Source organism: Meles meles, chromosome 4 (genome assembly GCF_922984935.1).
Source record: "Meles meles chromosome 4, mMelMel3.1 paternal haplotype, whole genome shotgun sequence".
Classification (NCBI taxonomy): domain Eukaryota; kingdom Metazoa; phylum Chordata; class Mammalia; order Carnivora; family Mustelidae; genus Meles; species Meles meles.
Window position 1 is genome coordinate 46,702,251 of NC_060069.1, and position 21,389 is coordinate 46,723,639.

Below are 21,389 nucleotides of genomic sequence, written 5' to 3' on the forward strand. Positions count from 1 at the left end.
TTATTATTTCTAAAAAAAAAAGTGTACCCATTAAAATAAAAGTAGCTAAAACTGGTCACTTGTCTGCTGTCTTTGAAATTAGTGGGAATGTAGCTATTAGTATTTGAACTCTTACAGAATGACTGGCCCTTTAATAAGTCATTATTATGAAATAGGGGAGGAGCTTGATTAAAAAAGAACCAGCTGGGGTCTCTGCCTTCAGCTCAGGTCATGATCCCAGAGTCCCAGGTTTGAGCCCCATAACGGGCTCTCTGCTCAGCGGGGAGTCTTCTCCCCGCCCCCCCACCCCCCTCACCCCCCCCCCCCGCACCCCCCGCCGCCTGCCTCTTTGCCTACTTGTGATCTCTGTCTCTGTCAAATAAGTAGAATCTTAAAAAAAAAAAAAAAGAACCAGCAAAAGTACATTGATGTTCATAAGGGTGTGTGACATTTCCTCTTTTTTATTGTAAAATGTATTCTTATATATCTATATAAAAGTGCATAAATATTTTTGTAGAAATAAATGGATAATTATAAGGTGAACATTTATTAACTGTTGTCCAGGTTAAGAAATAGAATAATGCCTAAGCAGTTTGGAAAAACCAGTTGTAGGGGACACTAATGTGATGATGTTGTGAAATTTGAATATGGTTTGGGTATGTGTTGCAATAAAAACTCACTGACCTGAAAAAAAGGAGGCCAGTGAATGAAAAGCACACTGTAAAAAAACATGTACAGTATGGTTTCCTTTTGGTAAAAGAAACAACATATATGCAGGAAGTTGTTAATTGTGGTGATCTCTAGGTTGTAGGAATGTCAAGTTTTTGTTTGTATTTTTATCATCTTTAAAGTGCATATGTATTGCTTCTGTAATAACAAAAACATGACACTCCCCAGATGATGTCATAAATATCTGGCCCAGCATTAAATGCCCTGAATTACCTTGTATCAGTTGGGTGTGCCATCCCAGGATGTTTGAAAAGTGTAGAAATTCTGGTCCCCCTTATACCCCACTCTTCTCCCAAACACGTTCCATTCTTATCAAGTTACTCATTTCGCTATTACCTACCCTAATTTTACCTTTTGCCGCATCTGTTCATTTGCTTGAAATTCTTCGGGAGATTAGGAGGTTCCTCTTCCACCTGCCACAGCCAGAATCAGGTATCACAGCCTGATGGTGACATGAGAAACTGAACAGTGAGAAACCTGTGCCCAAGGCGGTGCTCAATTCTGAATGCCAGTTGTGGAAATGAATCAAGTTGTCTTGTCACACTGGGGAGTTCTGATACTCCATTGATGAATACAACACAGTGGCTGGGGAGTCATACTGTGGCGTTCTCAGGGTCAAGCATGGGGCTTCCTGCATGTCGCATGCTCCCTCTTCCAGAGAGCTATCTGATAGCTCCCCGGCAGGTGGTCTGCACATGCCCGTTGGCACCACTTTGCACAAATGGTGCAACAGAATCCATCCAAAGCTTGAACGAGGGTCACATGGGTGGCTTTAAAGTAAAAGCAGACATCTCCCTGGAAAGGATTTATGGTGGATATCTCAGGAGACTGCAAGCTGTCACACAGCTGGTGTTAGGAAAGTTCTTATTACAGTAATTACAGGTATCAAAATTTAGAGAGATTCAAGAGCTCATACAGTCCAACCCTCTTTCTGACAGATGGAGAAATGGAGGTCCAGACAGGGGAAAGGATTGGTCCAATTTCATTGGACCACAGTTCAGGCTCGAACCCCATCTCCAAACCAGTATATATTTTTTCCCTACACTAGTGGCTGCAAAATTGTGGGGTATGACTCTTTTTTTAAACATTTAGTTTAATTTAATTTAATTTCTTTGTGTGTTCCAAAATTCATTGTTTATGCACCACACTCAGCACTCCATGCAATACATGCCTTTTTAATTTATTTTTATTTATTTATTTATTTTAAGAGTTTATTTTTTATTTATTTGACAGAGAGATCACAAGTAGGCAGAGAGGCAGGCAGAGAGAGAAGGGGAAGCAGGCCCCCACTGAGCAGAGAGCCCCATGCGGGGCTCGATCCCAGGGTCTTCGGATCATGACCAGAGTCAAAGACAGAGGCTCCAACACACTGAGCCGCCCAGGCACCCCAATACATGCCTTTTTAAATACCCACCACCAGACTCACCTAACCCCCTACCCCTCCTCCTCTCCAAAACCCTCAGTTTGTTTCTGAGTCCATAGTCTCTCATGGTTTGTCTCCCCCTCCGATTTCCCCCAACTCATGGGGTATGATTCTTGATAACTGTTAATGTTATTACTTTAGGCTCAAGGCCATGCATGCCCAACAAACACTGGTAGAACCTTTAGAAGCAAAAGTAGAACTCAGTCATTTGAGAGTGTGTGGCAGTTTTTGAAATGGCATATAAATGTGCAAAAAATATATACAGTCAATTTAATAATAATTCAAAACGTGTATAGTCATTGCCTGAGTCAGAAGAGAGAACACTGCTAGCAGTACAGAGGTTCTCCCGGGACCTGCCCTAACTGTGACCCATCTCTGCTGTCTGTCACCTCTCACCTGGCTTGTATAATTATAATTTTCTTGCCTTTAAAAATATTTTTCTAATTATGTATGCATACCATGACAATATTTTTGAGGTTTCTGTGATTGAAATCAAACTGATTATATTCTTTTGTGTTCTGCTGCTTTTGCTTATTAGATTGGTAAGGTGTACATTACTACACAAAATTGTAGTTTATTTGCATTGTGTCAGAATATATCATTGTGTCAGAATGTATTATTCACTTTTGAAAAGGTCAGTTCTATTTTGATGGACTTTTGGATTGTTACCAGCTTTGAATTTTTCTTGTTTGTGTTCCTGGTACCCAGATACACAGGTTTCTGTAGAGAAGATACAAGTAGAACAGTTGAATTGCACAATGTGTGTGTCTTTAACTTCACTGTGTAATGCCAAAGTGCTTTCCAAAGTGGTCTTGACAATTTATCTCAACAGCAATGCTCAGAGAGGATTCCTCATTCTAAGAACGGGTGGTGACATTGTTCTAGCGCGTGCTTTCTCCTCACTTCCACACTGTGGAAACGATTTCCCGCCTTCTCAATGAGAGAGCTTGGTAATATAGTGCTTTTCAAAATGGTTTTTATCTACCCAGGCCCTGTTTAGGCGTAAACTTGTAATGGAAATCAGTATACTTATATTGATTTTACGTTGTTTGAACAGGTAGAAATGGAGTTGTTCTGGTTGAAAGGGCAGTGTTTGGTGTGTGTGTGTGTGTACTAAGTGGGAGGGAGTGTAGAGTACACCTGGACCCCAACCTAATGTCTGGCACATGGTGTAATTATTAGTACAGTTGTCTGAAATGGAACAGCCTTCCACAGGAAATAGAGTTTGCTTCATTGGAGGTGTGGCAGTTTCACATTATGAGAGAAATACAGGATCGGGTCATCTCTGATCTTTCCCTCTCTCAGAGTTCATGACAGCATATTCTCCCTCTTTCATTTTCTTAAATCATATGGTAAGTAACAAGTAATCATACTTGGGGAGAAAGACAAATAATAATGTTCAGGGATACAATTTATTGTTGGGATAAATTCTCTGTCGGTCAAAGAGTAGGGAGCTGACTTTGGAAGGAGATCATTGCTTTTCCTCTGCTCTCTCTTTCTTTCTCTCTGTGTTTTTATCTGAGAATTCTCTTAAGATCTCAGCTTTCGGAGTGCTTGGTGGCTCAGCTGGTGAAGCATCTGACTCTTGGTTTCAGCTTAGGTCATGATCTCATGGGTCATGAGATTGAGCCCTGTGTTGAGCTCCGTGCTCAGCAGGGAGTCTGCTTGAAGATTCTTTCCCTTTGCCCCTCTTCTCACTCTCACTATCTCTCTTTCTCAAATAAATAAATAAATAAATAAATAAATCTTTAAAAAACATCTCAGCTTTCTTCTCTGAGGAATGATGTTTGGCGGGTTGTTTGCTATGATTCACCAGGTGCTAATAGTCAATGATTACCATTTTTGTCCTCTCTGTTTACCATATAATTGGAGCCATTGGTGCACTCAAACAGTATCTGTGGGCCTGTTGTGTGCTGGGAACTGTTCTGCTCTGTGCCAGGGATCCAGCAATGAACAAGAGAAACCAAAGCTCTGCTCTTGTGGAACTTACATGCTAGGAACAGATCACAAAAAAATAAACAAAAATATCAGAATGGGATAAGGGCTTGTAGAAGTTTAAAATAGGATGATGTGCTAAAAAGTCATTGGGTGGCTTCTTGAGGCCCTGTGGTCAAGGAAGTTGAGATCTCAATGATAAGGAGGGACCAGACGTGTCAGGGCATCCCTTGGGGTTTAATAACTAACCTTAAGTCTAATTGCCCTCAGAATAACAGCAGCCTATATTTGAATAATGCTTCTACCACTCTTATTCATTTCATTGTCATAACAGTTTTGTGAACAATAGTGTTCTTAACTTTTAGATGGGGTACTGACTTCCAGATGATACAATTAGTAAGTGGCAAAACAAAAACAGTCTTGAACCCAAGTGTTTGGTCTTTAAATGTGGCCTTCTCCCCTCCCTGCCCAGTCTTGGATCTTTATCCTGTTCAGTGAGTAGGCTGCCCAGACAAGCCAGTAGTCCCGCATACTGACCTGTTTGTGCTTTGTTTTACGTCACTCAGACATCATTAGAAGAGAAGTTTTAATTTCAGCACCACATAAGAACCTAGAAAATGCCTCTTGCCCAAGATTGCCAGACCAGAAGATTAGGATGTTGCTGGCAGAAACCACCATCTGCTTGCTGGGTGGAGTCCCTCTTGCCTATTTCTTCTCCCTTTGCAGTTTGAGCTTGTGAAAACCTGTTTAAGGGAAACCTAAGAACTTGTCTGGGCAGCACCTACACTAGCTCAGATGTGAGCAATTAATAAGAGTTCAAGCCGTGTCCCCCATGACACCTGTCAGATAAGGATGTCAGAGAGCTGAGGACAGAATGTCTTCAGGAGAGGCAGGCTGGGGTGGGGAAGGAAACAGTTTTAAGTAAGAAGGACCTGTCTCTGTTATCTAGCAGCAGGGCAAACTTCTTTGAGCCCTACCTTCCTTATTTCTTGCCCATAGCTGATATTAATGTCCTTATAGAGTTGTGAGGGTTGAATCAGAATGTGGGAAAAAATAAATATTTAGGGTGACAAGGACATACTAGAATTTTTTTTTTTTTACATGAACTGATGTTTCATGAGCTTCAGCCAATCCAGATGGACAATTATTCACAGGACAGGGTATTACCACCCTGTCTGCCACTGATGGGTGGGACAGTTTGTTTTTCAGCCTTCCAACTGGTGTGACAAAGAGGAGTTTCCATAGCCCAGGCTGGCAGCATCCTGAGCAAAGAAGAAACCGTGCTTAGTCAAAGGACACTGAAGTCCCACACATATCTCTTCTTCCTGTTCCCATAGTCGGACTTCTGCCCAGCTAGGAAGACCATAGGCAGTGACCTCTTCCTCTGATTTCACCCAAAGACACCAAGTTTTAGGGAAGCCACGAGAGGTCCAATTGCTGGGTGTGGAGGGGGAAAGATGGAAGTGTAAATTTTTTTTTTCCATTTTATTTATTTTTTCAGCGTAACAGTATTCATTGTTTTTGCACAACACCCAGTGCTCCATGCAAAACGTGCCCTCCCTATTACCCACCACCTGTTCCCCCAACCTCCCACCCCTGACGCTTCAAAACCCTCAGGTTGTTTTTCAGAGTCCATAGTCTCTTATGGTTCGCCTCCCCTTCCAAATTTTTTTTTTTAATAAACATATAATGTATTTTTATCCCCAGGTCTGTGAATCGCCAGGTTTACACACGTCACAGCACTCACGATAGCACATACCCTCCCCAATGTCCATAGCCCCCTCCCCCTCTCCCAATCCCACCTCCCCCCAGCAACCCCCAGTTTGTTTGTGAGATTAAGAGTCATTTATGGTTTGTCTCCCTCCCAATCCCATCTTGTTTCATTTATTCTCCTATCCCCCTAACCCCCCATGTTGCTTCTCCATGTCCTCATATCAGGGAGATCATATGATAGTTGTCTTTCTCCGATTGACTTATTTCACTAAGCATGATACGCTCTAGTTCCATCCACGTCGTCGCAAATGACAAGATTTCATTTATTTTGATGGCTGCATAGTATTCCATTGTGTATATATACCACATCTTCTTTATCCATTCATCTGTTGATGGACATCTAGGAAGTGTAAATTTTAAGGATTCAGCAACTTTTGGCCACTGGCTACCTGCAGTAGAATACACATCCTTGAATCCCAAAGTCCTTCCCAAAAGTGCAGTAACTGGCCTGACATGACTGGGTTAATTGTAACACCACTGTACGCTGACCTTCTGCCTTAAAATGACATTTTGTCCTGAAATACACTTCCATGTTTTCAGACTCCACACCTTTGCTGTGGGCTAGTTCCTCCTGATTCGAGTGACTTTTCTTCTACCCTCCTTTCTTCACTGTTGAAATTCCAAACCTCTCCAAGTCCACCTCCACGAACAATGTTCCTGGAAAGCGCTTCCTAATTATCATCTCAGTTGGACATCCTCATCTCTTTGAACCTAATAGTATTTTTCTCCTAGTGTTTTTCAGATAACACTCAATATTTTCTGCCCAAAATAATATTTTAATTAATTAATTACTAATTTATTTAATTCATTCTCTCCCTTGTCAGGTCTTGGAGGGTGGGAAACTTGTCTCTAGCAGACCTACTTTATCCATGGCCCTAGACACAGTGGGCAATTGAGTTGAACTTCAGGAAAGACACCTGAAGACTTTATGCTGGGAGGTAACACCTAAACATTTTTATGACGAGTTCCTCAATTCTGGGGCCTGACACCTGACACAGTTGTCATTCCATTGTTTCCCATAGTAATTGTGTGATGTAAGGCTTTAGCAAGAGAACCAGGAGTCAATGGCCAGAGAGAGGACATTCCAAGTTAGGAATGAGAAAGAAGTGAGAATCCAGAGCTGGAAATGAAATTAAGTGACATTCCAACTATTTGTCATGGGATCGTGAATGGTGGCCAGGTCACCAGACTCCTTAGGATCCCCTCAAGGCACAAGCTTGCCATGAGTTAATGGACGTCAACATTGTTAATGGAAAATGGTAGTCAGCTATTAAGTAGTGATATATTTCTTTATTCCTAAAGTCATTTTTTAGTTGGAGAAGTGATATTTCTTTATCCATTTCTAAAATAATTTTGTTTTTTTGGTAGATATTAGTATAATTGGTATACTATACTGGGAAATTATTATAGTTCACTCATAGGCATTGTGAACACATATTTTGGTCCAGAGCAGAAGCCTGGGCAGCAGATGTCCAAATCAGTTTGTTCTTTGCAGTCCAGGTTCTTGTTTTGCCTCTGTTGATGGTAAGGAGTTTGTGAGACTCAGTCTTACCTTTATCATCTTTTCAGCTCCTAGAGACAGACAATAAGGAAGAAGAAAAAGAAAAATGAAAGCGCTTGTCTAAGAAACCTAGCCTTAAAGATTAACTTGAGTGTAATGCAAATACATTTCCTAATGACCAAAGTAGAGCAGTATCTCAAAGTGGTTTGTGTTTCATTTTCCCTGACCTTGGAATGGCTTAATTTTTAGAGAATCCAAGAAATAGATAAGTTAAACTAGGGCTAGGAACAAGAAGTGTAATGGTTCACGACCTTACCTTCCTCCTTTCCTTCTCTCCTTCCTTCCTTCTCTCCTTCCTTTCTTCCTCCCTTCCTCCCTTCCCTCTTTCCTTCAGTACAGTCACTTACTGATTTATTCATCCATTCAGCACACATCCGCTGAATACCTACAACATGCAGATAATGTGCCAGGTGCTAGTTAAATATATTGGAGGAAACAACCTTGAAAGGATTCTGAACTGATAGAACTTAAAGTCTTGGGGGGTAGAAAGGAGGGAGTTAGAGCAGCAAGCAAAAAATACTAAGTACGAATTGTGAAAATGCTAAAAAGATATAAAAGGTGGGTGAAGTCAGGGGCTTATCATTGTGTAGGAGACTGGCTAAGATGACTCTGAGAAGAACATACTTGAAGGAGGCTTCTGCAAACGAGAGATAGTCAGCCGTGAGAAGACCCTGAGGCAGGAGAGGGTTCCGGGACTGTGTTTGGCATGGCCAGGGCAGAATGAGGAGGTATGAGAGTGGCTTAGTTTGGGGTGGGAGGCTGGTGCAGACCACAAGGGCAATGTGCTTTCTTTCTTAACACTTTAGTTTTCCTCATCTGTTAAATGAGGGGCTGCGCCCACTACTGAACTCAGTGGGCACTTGTGAAGTGTGAATTCTTTTCTACCCTAGATGTCAGTATCAAAATTCTCTGGGTCTCCTCTGAGTACTGAGGAGGACATCCTGACACTAAGACTAGGGACTTGCTTAGTTTAGGTGGGGGAAACTCAATACCTACTCGGGTTTCTCAACCTCAGCATTGTTTGGGGTTGGAGAAGTTTTTGTTGTGGAGGTTGATGGACAGCTGTCCTCTGCACTGTAACACATTTACCTCCACTGGGGGGTATTTACTAGCATTCCTAGCCTCTACCTAGAAGCTATGTCAGTATCACCTCTCACCTAGTTGACAATGACCCAGAATGTCTCCAGCTATTGCCCAATGTCCCCTGGAGGCCGGATCACTCCTGGGTGAGAACCGCTGGCCTTTAGGAGGAGGCTGTAACTCTGATGAGCAGCCCAGTATGAGATGAGAAATGAATCTGACATATGGCCTCAGGGTGGAGAAAAAGAGAAAGCATGGCAGGGACCATGAGAAACAGGGGAGCACCTGCTCATTTAAAGGGGAGGCATCTCTTACTCTGATCAATTCTTTCTTCCTTTTTTCCTTTAGGTGCTCACAATTAGATTGTCTATATAATCTTTGGTTCATGACACTCTCTTTACTTGGCAATGCTGAGTTGCATTAGTTCGGTTATCTCTTTAATGGGTTCTTTATAATAACATGATGACTCTACCACCCCCAGCAAAAGCTAGGACCTGGATAATAGTCTACATTTGACAATGTGGTCCTGCCTTGTCTCAGTGGGTGTACCCATTGTCCTATAGCATGTCTTCATCAATTCCTGGCCTTCATCAATCGACGCTTTCCTTTTGATGTAGCTTTCTTTCACTTAAGTCTATCGCAAAAATACACTTTAAATTTTTGTTGTTTTTAACCTTGTAAAAATGTTTCCATGCTTATGTAATTGTCTGCAGCAACTTTTATCACTTACTGGTATGTTACTAAGAGTCATCCACGTTGTGGAGTGTTGCTGTAGAGTTTGTCTGAAGTGCTGTGTAAGATCCCAGTGTCTGAATGTACTGCAGGGCCTCATCCTCTCTCTCGCCGGATGGTTTTGGGATAGTTCCTGGGTTATTTGGTGTTCTCTAGCTGAATCTTCCAGTACAAGAATGGGTACTGTGCTATCACAATTTCTGATTTATTTTATTTTATTATTTTAATTTAATTTAATTTTTTATTTTAAGATTTTATTTATTTATTTGACAGACAGAGATCACAAGGAGGCAGAGGCAGGCAGAGAGAGGGGTGGGGGGAAGCAGGCTCCCCGCTGAGCAGAGAGCCCAACGTGGGCCTCAATCCCAGGACCCTGAGATCATGACCTGAGCTGAAGGCAGAGGCTTAACTCACTGAGACACCCAGGTACCCATTTCTGATCTATTTTAAAGAAAAGCTAGAAATCAGAATGTTTACATGAAAGCAACTGGGGGACCAATATAAAGTTTTAAGAAATGCTTACCGGGCCAAGAAGAAACCTGTCTGCAGGCCATTCTTCTTGAGCCTCCAGTTTAAGATTTCTAGATTCAGTCATTCCGGTTGAGAATATCTCACATTGATCTAGAAGTCAAATGAACTTAGGAGACCCTTGGAAAATCATCCTTCAGCATTGAAGTGTTGAGCAAGAAGCTACTGAGGTAGAAATTGGAGTAAGGTGTGTGGTGGGGATAAACAGTGATGTAAATTGCATTCATTTAGTACAATTTCGTACAGTGAAACATTCTCTTCACACCCAAAATTTGGAAATAAGGGAAAAAAGATTATCTTAAGGAAGAGAAACTTTAAAAAAAAAATCACTTAAACTTTCAAATATTTAGTGGAGCCAGTAAAGAAACTCAAAATTGTCTTAAAGAGAATAAATGGCTTCCAGGCTAATGGGATTTTACCGTAATTTGATTGAATGAATTACAATGATTAAAGAAGGCATGTCAGTCAGGGTGGGAGATGGTCATAGAAGAGTCCAGAGCCCATTTTAAGCACTATGCTTGCGTATGGCTCCACTGGCAGAACAATCAGGCCTGGAGACAGTGCTGTTGGGAAAAGAAAAACTCTTAATACCTACCCATGTATTCATCTGGTCTTATGACTATTGCATACATCTCACTCTCTCATTCCAACTAGTCTCTTGGACCTGGTGACCTTGAATCTTCTCTGTGAGAGGAGTTCTGCTAGCTAGTTCTGGGACTAGAATGCTGAGAGCCACTCTCAGGACTTGGTGAGCCCCCAGATGATGACATTACCCTAGAAGCTTCCTGGAGTCGGCCAATGCCCTGCTCTCATCACCCTCTCATGTACATTTCCAGAAGCATTGTCTTCATACATTTACACTCATTAAATGCTCACTTAGTGTCAGGTCCTAAGTTCAAGTACAGAATGTAAACTCTGGAAAGATCAGCCTTGATTCAGCCTCAAGAACCTTCTAAGGAAAGGTTTTACCTAGACTCTGGGAGTTCTCTGAATCTCTATGGAGAAGTCTATTTGTATGCATCTGTGTGTACTTTTTTCTGGCGATAGCATCTGTAGACTTAAGGGGCTCTGTTGGCTGAGGTAGTTGAAACCACTGCTTTGGAGAGCGTTAAGTCTGACTTCTTGAATATTGGGGCTCTGCAAAGGAGAAGACCTGGACTCCTGGCAGCCAAAGATTAAGCCCTTAGGAATGCAAAGTACCTAGATCTTCAGGAACAGAGAGAACAGAATCTGTGGGTAGCAGGGGAGATAAAGAAAGGGACAGTGTGCTATTTCATAATGCATGTAGACTGCCATGAGTGTGATATTCTTTTGACATTTTCTCAATATTCTCTCTCTCTTTCTCTTTTTTTTTTTTTTTTTTTTTGGCTGATTTATTCCTTTTTGTAGGAGGTAAGGGTAGGTGGAGTGCAGAGTAGCAAGAAGGTTCCTTCAAGAATTTTCAGGGACGTGGGAGGCACTCCATACTGTAGGAAGTAAACTGCTACAGGATCGTAACAAACAGCACCATGCTAATTTTTGCAATTCTAAATCCAATACCTATTAATAGTCCCTGCAACGCAATTTACTTCCAGTCAGTATAATTCAACTTACGTCAATAAGCAATAATTGAACACTCCTTGTCCACATTATTCCAGCCTTTCTACTAAAAGATTGACAATGGATTATTGGTCATGAGCTATTAACTGAGACAGTGTCCACAGAAATGAAGGCAGGCAAGCTTTGAAAGCAACACTCTTGTGTAACCAGGGGATATTTACCTGGCCTGGCTGTGACACTCTGGTCTACTGCTGTACCAGTGTTATTAGTAGCATCCAATTCAGATGACAATTTATATAGTCATTTTTCTATATAACCCTTATATTGTTCTAACCTTGTTTGTTCTTATATGTTTATGTGTCTCTCTTTCCATTAAACTAATGGATAAACTAATAGCCTCCTTGAGGCTAGCGACATCATCTCATTCATCTCTGTGTCTAGCACATGTCTGTTCTTTTGGTGGACACTTAAAAATTATTTGCTACATTGAACTGAAATCCAAGGCAGAATGAAGAAGAACCTTAGAGTGGAAATGACCAGCTCACATTATCTGCCCTGTGCCATAGAGGTCTAGACCAGAGGTCTAGTTTTGAGCTACTGATGAGCTTTATGCTTTGAGAAACTTATTTAATCTCGTTTAAAGTGCTTGGTGAAGGGCTTTGAAGTGCTCAATAAATCTTAGCTACTATCATTGTTACCAATAATAGTTGCTAATCACATCTATTATATATAATAACTTTAAACTTCAGTTTTCTTAGCTAAAAATTGAAGGTAAAAATTCCTGTTTACATTATTTCGATAATGAACATGAAGACAATTTGGAAACTATAGAGGGCTCTCATTGCAGAGCCTATAAAAGAATACATGATAACAGGGATATCTGTGCTTCTAGAATTGGTATAACTCAGACATATTAATGGGGGACTCAATTCATGGACAATATAAAGAAACTTCTAAATATAACGTTCAAAAAATGTGATACCATGTCTGGGTTGTCAGGTAGAAGTTGACCTATTCCAAACTGTAGAAACATTAAAAAGCACATGGGAAAAGACAATGGGATAGACTCAGAACAGGTATGGGATTTAGGACTGGGATCCTGTTCAATATGGGGTCAACAAAGCATTGCTTCAGGAATGATGAGGGGGCAGAACCATTCCAGGCCTGGCAGCTGGACAGCAAGAGCTTGAATTTGGGACAAGAGAGGATTCATGTCAAGAGAGACATTCTAGTTTTCAAAACTGGTCAAGAGCTTATGTTTCTGAGTTAATGTGAATACTTTATCCAAGGCATGCCAAATGTGGACAGTACCGAAGGCAGACAGTCAGCACCTATATGCACTCCTAATATGAGGAAGACCCCCCAAAATTACACATGTAGGCACCTTTAGCCAAGGATCACAGAAAACCCTCTGATAATGTAATCTTTATCAAGTGAGACAGGGAAGGTGGCTGATTTAAAGTTGTGTGTTTGAGCTTTCTTGTTATCCTAACAGGCAATCCTAGCAGGAGCAGAATGATTGACATGAGGAATCCTTAGATCTAAATGCCGGTAACTGAGGGGTAGAATTTCAGGTCTACTTCAGGGGAAATGGTTAGATGGTGGTAGGAGAAACAGTAACCAGCAGTGTAAGCAGCAGCAGCAATGAACGCATCTGTAGACCTTACGTGTAGTAACTTATTTAATCTTTACCGTAACCCTGTGAAGAGGGTTCTATCATCATGCCCATCTTATGGATGAGAAACTGAAGAATAAAGAGGATAAATGACGTGCTCAGGTTCATTCCCAGCAAGTGGTAGAGTTAGGCTTTGAATCCAACGTGTCTTGGTCCAGAGAATATGCTTTTAATGAAGATAGTTGATTTCTCAGTTTTGGCCACGAGGATCAGTATAATGGATACCTTTGACTTGGTGTGATAGAACTGTGGAACTGAGGCCATAAACTTTAGGGCTGGTTTTCCTGTCTCAGGCTGTACTTGGAAGGAAGAAGTTTGTCCAGATTGTAAATATATTAGAAGACTCTTCTCTTGCCATATTTGTATCATTCAGGGTCTCAAATCCTCTCCCAGCTCATAGCAAGGGCTCAATAACCCAAACAGTTTCTACGAATTTTCCCCCATTCTGTGAAATTCTTTGTGCAACTGAACAAGGGTGGAGGATGGGAATGCACAGCCCCACCCTAAACCCCTGACGGCAAGTTCACAGTTAGTTATTCACCCTCTTGTGGGTCAAACACTTTTCATCACATCCAGACTACACCCTCAAAGCCTGGTTCTATCCTGCCCATGTGACTGCTGGTCATCTGGTCCTCCCATCACATAGCTCATAGTCATGTCTGTGAAGGCTATGGATCAAATGTGGGTTTGACTCTTGGAAGCAGAATTCCTAGCTTGGGGTCCTTGGCCATGTCTTTCCATTCAAGCTTTCTGAGCTCAACCTTATCATTTATGAATGAGAGTAATATCATTCTATTCAAGGAATGTTCAAGAGACTTAAGATAACGTATCACTTAATATAGTGTTTGGCACAGAGTAACCAGGTGCTCGAATTATAGAAACTGAGTTTCCCAGTTTGACTGCGACTTCCTGGAGGCCTGGGAACACGTGGTATTTTGTTAGGGATGCTTCTCCAGTTTCTCAGTCTCTCCTCAACTTCTTCATTCTCTGCCCCCAGTTTTATCACCAAAATCCCAATTGGTTGATTTGATACTTACGGTACTTAACCAATATTTGGGGTCATTTTGATTCTTCCCCAGGAGATATTTGGCTACCGGACTCAAGGCTGCCGGAAAACCCTCTGTCTTGCTGGATCCATCTTCTCATTTGGGCTCCTCCCCTTGGTGTTTTACTGGAGACCCGCTTGGCATGTGTGGGCAAATTGTGTCCCGTGTTCCTTACAAGAGGCAGATGTCGTGTTGCTGAGGACAACGGTAAGTGTGCATCTGGCTTTGTACCTGGTGGCCCTTTCTCTTGGACAGCTCATTGCAGGATGGCTGTGGGAGACGTGCACATGGAAAGTCCCATCACAGTCTTGCATTTATTTACCAAGAACTCAATAATTTGTGTATGACAGGATCTCATTAAGAAGACCTGCTTCACGGGATATTCCTTCTAAACTTGTGAGTCTTGTGAATATTAGAGCCTGAATAACCCTCTGAACAGCTGAAAGTAATGGGTAATGTGAAGTAGTTAAGGCAGGCAGCAAGATACAAAGTTCAAATGGATGCTTCTCCCATGTCTTGATGTATCTACTATCCTAGTGCCCCTCGAGCAACTCTGCAGGAAGGGATGGGAAGAGGTGGGGAGGAGACGGGGAGCACCCCTCTGGGGAGGATACTGCTTCTGTTGATTTGAGAGAGCCACAATCTTTGAGGGAGTGTGTTGCATTCTGCAGATATGCTAGGGTGAAAAAAAAAAAAAAAGGCAGCCATCTTGTTTTGAGCTCATTGTCGCGCTCTCTCTCTCTCTCTCTAATACAAAGTGCTGGTGTTAGGCAAGTTTCCCTGAATTTGCTCAGCGAATACTTCCTCCTAGCGTTCATTCCACTTAGGCAATGTGTGTCATTCCTGTTCCTGCTGCCATGTCAGCTCCACAAGGGAAGGGATTGTTTCTAATTAGCTAATTGCTCATTAGTTCCTGTATGTGGTGGGGGTTCGTAAATATGTAGTGGCTGATAGGCTGAAGTGGCTCTTCCCATTGGAAGGAGTCAAGATACAGTCTCACGGAACGATCCATCTCTGACTGACTTTTAGTGAGCGTTTCTCACAACACATCAGCCCAAATGACCCAGAATGACAGCCAAACTATTGATAAATCAACCTCTGCTGGGCTGTTAGCACCTCTTTATATACAGCAGTCTCTCACACAATTTAATGCGGCAAGAGGGGAGGATAGCAACAAGTCATAAGCATGAAACCAGAGGCACCTCCTCCCAAGCTCTACTATCGTTCTCAGGGGCCAACGCTCTTGCTGCTGCAGAAACAACCTCAGGAACAGAAAAGCTCCCTGCCTTTCAGAGAGTACCACCAGACTCTCTGGATCTGACAATGACTGACTGGCCTAGCTGTCTGACACTGTCTGAGACCGCGGACAGAGTCAAGGCATGGACAGGAATAGGAGGAAACAAGCAGGAAATGGCAATGGAAGGGAGGAAAATGAGAGAACTTGAGGGGAAGTGTGTAAAGGGAAAATGAAGAGGGAGAAAAGAGAAAGAAACATCCAGTAAGAGAAACAAACAAATTGTCAGCCAACAGGGAACAAGTGTACCATTTGGGATTTCGAGTCAAGAGGTCCTAGCACTCCAGATGTGTGACACCTTGGGAGTGTTACCTAACCTTTCAGGACCTCTATTTCCCCACTTGGGAAATAGGCCTAGGAAGAGTACTTGTTCTTGCTTGCGTTGGTGTGAGGATGAAATGAGGTTGTGGACTGAAAAGCCTGTTGCAAACTGTAAAATATGTGATCGAAGATCATTTTAATTGTGAATGTGTGTGTGTGTGTGTGTGTTTGTGTGTGTGTGTGTGTGTGTGTGTATTAGTGCTGAAGCAGCTCAGAGAGCTTGCTTTATAGAAGAGGCTGCTCTGGGCTAGGTGCCCCACATATAACAGGCTGCTTTCTGGAAGCTGTGCCCTCCCCTTTTGAGCCGGGAGCATTCCCTTCTAGGATGGGGGACATAGGAAAGAGGTCTAGTGCCTGTGAATCCCCAGTATTCACCCATGCTCCATGACGTAACCTCTCCCGGTGGCATGTGGTCAACTTTGCACCTGGCTACATACTGGAAGAAATTTAAAAACACTGGTGCTTTAGGGTGCTGTGTTCCATCCTCTTCCTCTTTGTTTCTTTCAAAGTGTTTTAAGCCCCTCTCCCATCTCACTGCCCTCCATAACTAATCAGAGCTTCAATCTTGCCTTTTTCATCTTGATTTCAACTTTAATTTTTAATTACCTCCTCTTATGTGTCATTTTAAATGGATTTGCTATGCCAGAAACTCTCCAAATAAATGAGGTTCTAAATTAGTCTTTATGTAATTAGACAAGAACTCAATTATACCAAACATTCCTACAATCGGAGCTTTAGATAAAAAGAAGCTTTGGCCACCAATAGTTTAAAAGTCTGTGGCTAGGTTATTTGCATGAAATGACACCTTAAAATTTTTTTATTTGAATTATATTGTGATAGCTGGACTATAAAGACCTCCCATTAAGGAGGGCTAAGAAAACTATTACCTGAAAATGTGTTGTATGTCTATTTTTCATGTTACTAAAAAATCAGTACTTGGTATTTATCATCAATCTCACACTGGTAAGATTACAGATCATTAACACAGGCACTGATGAGGTAGTCATTTTTTAACATTAAAAATTGGGGGTGGGCGCTGATGTACTGACTAAAAAGTCTTTAGTGCTCAGTTTATTTTCAGTTTCCCATCTCTTATTAAGCCCCTCTAAGAGTGAGATTTTTCCAAAATACAAGAGTAATTACACTTGTATTTTGTAATTTTAAAAGTGGCATTTTATTCATTATTCATCTACTTCTGAATTTTAACTGATATCTGTAGGGTTGCCACATTTCTATGCAAATACCATGATTTACATTCATTGGTGTTTTGAATTCAGATGCTCCTGATAATTTCCATGGTCTTCATCTTTATTATAATTACAAATGCATTTTTTTTCCCTTTCCTGTCATATGTGACATGTTGTCAAAGACTCATGATGTACAGAGGAGAATGTGATGATTGGTTACTAGGCTGAGTCAGGGTGTTTTATTTCAGTGTTTTAATGGGGAGCATTTTTCTTCAGTTTCACCTAAAGATGTCAGTGCTGGGGGCCTTAGTTAGAAAACTCAGAAATTCTGCAACTCAGCCATGCAAATGGCATCCGAGACCACCAGCCCTGGGATGCTCTTAGCCACCAGTATTTGTATTCACGTATCCTGGATCCCTGACTCATCTTTCCCTCCTTCTCTGTAGTCTGGTCTCCCCAAGCCCAGGTGCCTCACATCAACGCCGTTTCCCAAGGGAGCCAGACACTTTTTGTCTTTGCCTTTACTCATAACATTTCTTCTGCTATTTTCTAACCTGTTCATTCATTCAATTATTTATTCATTCACTAAATACTTCCTGAGCACCAATCATGTACCAGACATTGTTATAGGTACTGGGAATACAGCTACGACCCAAACAGATGGAAATCCCTGTCCAGTAGAGTGACATTCTGGTGAGGAGTCAACTCATACATGCACACACTCACACACACGAATATAGAAAGTAGGTGTTCTTCTGCTATTTGTGAAAACCTAGTCATCCCCCAGCCATCTACCTCCTTTTCCATTGCTGATCCATTCTCTGCCTCAATTCTGGGGGGAATTAATTACCTTTCCTTCATTCTCTTTTAGCTCCATATTTTCACCTCTGACTGCTATAATGCTTTCTGCAATCTGCCCTTTATTAAAATGCTATTCATTTCACATTTTATAAAACAGAATTTCATTGACTATTTCATATAATTTCCATAAGAACCCTGGGAAATGGGCACTATCATCTGTCTCTGTTTAACAGATGAGGATACAGATAACAGCTTTGCAGTCTAGAAAGCCTAGTAAATGTCACCCAGGATTTCCCTCCCCCACTCCTCTCTCCCTCATTCCCTCCTCCCTCCTTCATAAATTTGATGAACACAGGTTGTGTGCCAGCCACAGGAGTAACTCTGGACAGGGAGTGGGGTATAACAATAGTCAAATCGAAGTTCTTGACCTCATGAAGTTTACTAGATCACTAAACAAAAAAATATAAATATCCAATTGTTATAAGTGCTGCTCAGGAAAGATTCATGGTTATGGTGAGATTATAAGGCAGGATAGGGCTTTGACCAAGTCAAGGAGGCTTTCCAATCTCCAAAGGATAATGAGTCAGAACATCACCTTCTGACTGGCTGGTGGGGAGGGGCACATGGGAAATGGCTCAGGGAAAGGTAATAGTGTGGACAAAGAACTTGCACTTGTCTTCTGACCCTCTAAATCCAGAGTTTTTCCTCACTATGCTATATTCGTTTATTTATAGTTTTTATTTTATTAGATTATAGGCTTTTTGAAGACAGTAACTGTGACTTACTTTTCACTCTCCACATCATCTAGTATGTGGCCACAGCAGGTGCTCAATATTTATTTAATACAATTAAATAAATTGAATTTAATCTGTAATAAATGGTCTAATGGTTTTTACCAGCACTTTCCTACAAAGATACTAAAGTGAAGAGTCAAGGCTGAGAAAGTAAGAGAAGACAGTTTTATATTTCTTTTAGGTACACATTCCCTCTTCTGAATCACCTTCCCCCACTCCTTATTTCAACATGGTTTTTCCTTAAACATGCAACCAGAGAGCCCTGAGATTCTGTGGGCTCTCCTATCAGAAATGATTCTATGTTAAGAAAAATAGTTTTTAAGCCATTGTCCTTCATAACACAGGGCTATATATTTACTGACTTATTTTTTTTAGTGTACACTTTAATCCTAATCACCTATTATACCCATCCCCCTCCAACCTCCCTTCCAGTAAGCATCAGTTTTTTTGTCTCTAGATAAAAGTCTCCTTCTTGGTTTGTCTCTCTCTGTATCTCTCCTTTGTCTCCTTTTGCTTGTTTGTTTTGTTCCTTAAATTCCACATGTGAGTGCAATCATGTGGTATTTGTCTTTCTTTGACTGACTTATTTCACTCAGCATTATACTCTCTAGCTCCATCCATGGCTTGCAAACAGCAAGATTTCATTCTTTTTTGACTGAATAATATTCTAGTGTGTGTGTGTGCACATCTTCTTTACCCATTGATCTACTGATGGACACTTGAGCTGCTTCTGTAACTTGGCTATTGTAAACAATGCTGCAATAAACATAAGGGTGCATATATCTTTCAAATAAGTGTTTTTGTATTTTTTGGTGTTAATACCTGGTAGTGCAATTACTGGATCGTACAGTAGTTTTATTTTTATTTTTAGAAGGACAGCCATCCTGTTTTCCACAGTGACTGCATCAGTTTGCATTCCCACCAACAGTGTACGAGGACTCCTTTTCCTCCACATCCTCACCAACACTTGTTTCTTGGTTTTTTTTTTTTTTTTTTTTTTTTAGCCATTCTGACAGATATGAGATGATATCTCATTGTAGTTTTGACTTACATTTTCCTGATGATGAATGATGTGAACATCTTTTCATTTGTTTTTTGGCCATCGGTATGTCCTCTTTGGAAAAGTGTCTGTTCATGTCTTCTGTCCATTTTTTAATTGGATTATTTGTTTTTTGGGTGTTGAGTTGTATCAGTTCTTTATATATTTTGGATATTAACCCTTTATCGGATGTGTCATTTGCAAATATCTTTTCCCACCCACTAGGTTGCCTTTCAGTTTTGTTGTTTCCTTCACTGTGCAGAAGTTTTTATTTTGATTTAGTCCTAATAGGTTTTTGTTGTTGTTTTTTGGCTTTTATTTCTCTTGCCTCAGAAGACCTATCTAGTAAAAATGTTGCTATGGCTGATGTAGGAGAAATTTCCACCTGTGCTCTCTTCTAGGATTAAAAAAATATATATCATTTATTTATTTGTCAGAGGGAGAGAGAGCATAAGCAGGGAGAGTGGCAAGCAGAGGGAGAAGCAGGCTTCCACTGAGTGAGGCACCTGATGTGGAACTCAATTTCAGGACCCTGGGATCATGACCTGAGTTGAAGGCAAACGCTTAACCGACTGAGCCATCCAGATTTCCCTGTTCTAGGGTTTTTATGGTTTTAGGTCCTACATTTAGGCCATTGATTCATTTTGAATTTATTTTTATGTACGGTGTGAGAAATTGGTCCAGTTTCATTCTTTTGCACGTAGCTGTCCATTTTCTTAACACCATTTGTTGAAGAGACTGTGTTTTTGTCATTGCATGTTCTTTCCTACTTTGTCAAAGATTAAGTGACCATAAAACTGTGGGTTTGTTTCTGGGTTTTCTATTCTATTCCACTGATCTATGTGTTTGTTTTTGTGCCAGTACCATACCACTGTGATTACTAACACAGGGCCGATTGTATTGTGATTTACAGTTTGCAAGATATTTGCAAATATGTTACCTCACATGGTCTTTTCTGGTAGAGATTATTTCCCCTCCTCCCCTGCCATTTTACAGATGGAAGCATAGAGAACTTTAAAGAAAAGTTTAGGGTCCCATAGCTGTAAGCAGTGAAAGAAAAACTTCTGTCCAGAGCTGAACTAGAGTTAGAACCAAGGATCTTATTACCCTCTGGCCAGTGAGCAAGCTCAACAGAGGCAATACTGTAAAACAGTGGAAGAGCGGAGTCTGGAGCCTGACTGCCTGGGTTTATTCCCAGTGTTGCTCTTGACCTACTTTGAGCAATGTATTAGCTTAGGCTGCCATAATAGCATACCACAGACGGGGTGCCTTGAACAATAAAAACTTATTTTCTCACAGTTCTGGAAGCTAGAATTTCGAGATCAAGGTGTTGGCAGGAGTAGTTCCTGGTGAGACCTTTCTTCTGGCTTGCAAATGACCAAATGCCCGCTCTCTGTGTTCTCACGTGGTAGAGGGAGAAGTTTGGTTCTTTCTCTCCCCATAAGGGCACCAGTCCTATTGGATTAGGACCTCACCTTTATGACCTCACTTAATCTTAATTACTTCCTAATGTCTCTATCTCCAAATGCACTCACACTGGGGGATAGGGCTTCAACATATGGAACCAATCCATAACAGGCAAGTTACTTAGCACACCCCACCCACTTTGCCTCTATTTCCTCTTCTTGTGTTAAGTGGCGCTAACAATAGTATCTGCCATATTGTCATGAGAAATAAATGAGATGGTACATGGAAGGTGCTTTGATGAAATCCCTGCCTAGCGTGTAGCCATTCCATGGGCCTTGGTTACTACACACTTTGTAAAACCAATTTTGACTTTTTATTTGTTACTTCTTGCCATGCCCTGCATCTCCAGACATTTTGGTCAATTAGCTAACTCACTACCCATTCTTCCTTCAGAAAATGATCATGAATACAAGCAAAATATTTAATCTCCCCAAAAGTATATGCTGAATTGTTCAGAATTTCCTTTTTTTTTTTGGTATACGAACA

General features: G+C 41.2%; 1 protein-coding gene across 1 annotated transcript in view; it reads left to right on the forward strand.

Annotated features, from left to right (window-relative positions):
- Positions 1-21,389, forward strand: part of ATP13A4 (ATPase 13A4) — a 126,531-nt gene that overhangs the window by 19,359 nt on the left and 85,783 nt on the right. The window contains exon 2 of the mRNA XM_046002732.1: positions 14,034-14,207. Coding sequence (XP_045858688.1) covers positions 14,034-14,207 — 174 coding nt within the window. The remainder of the gene's footprint in view (positions 1-14,033; positions 14,208-21,389) is intronic.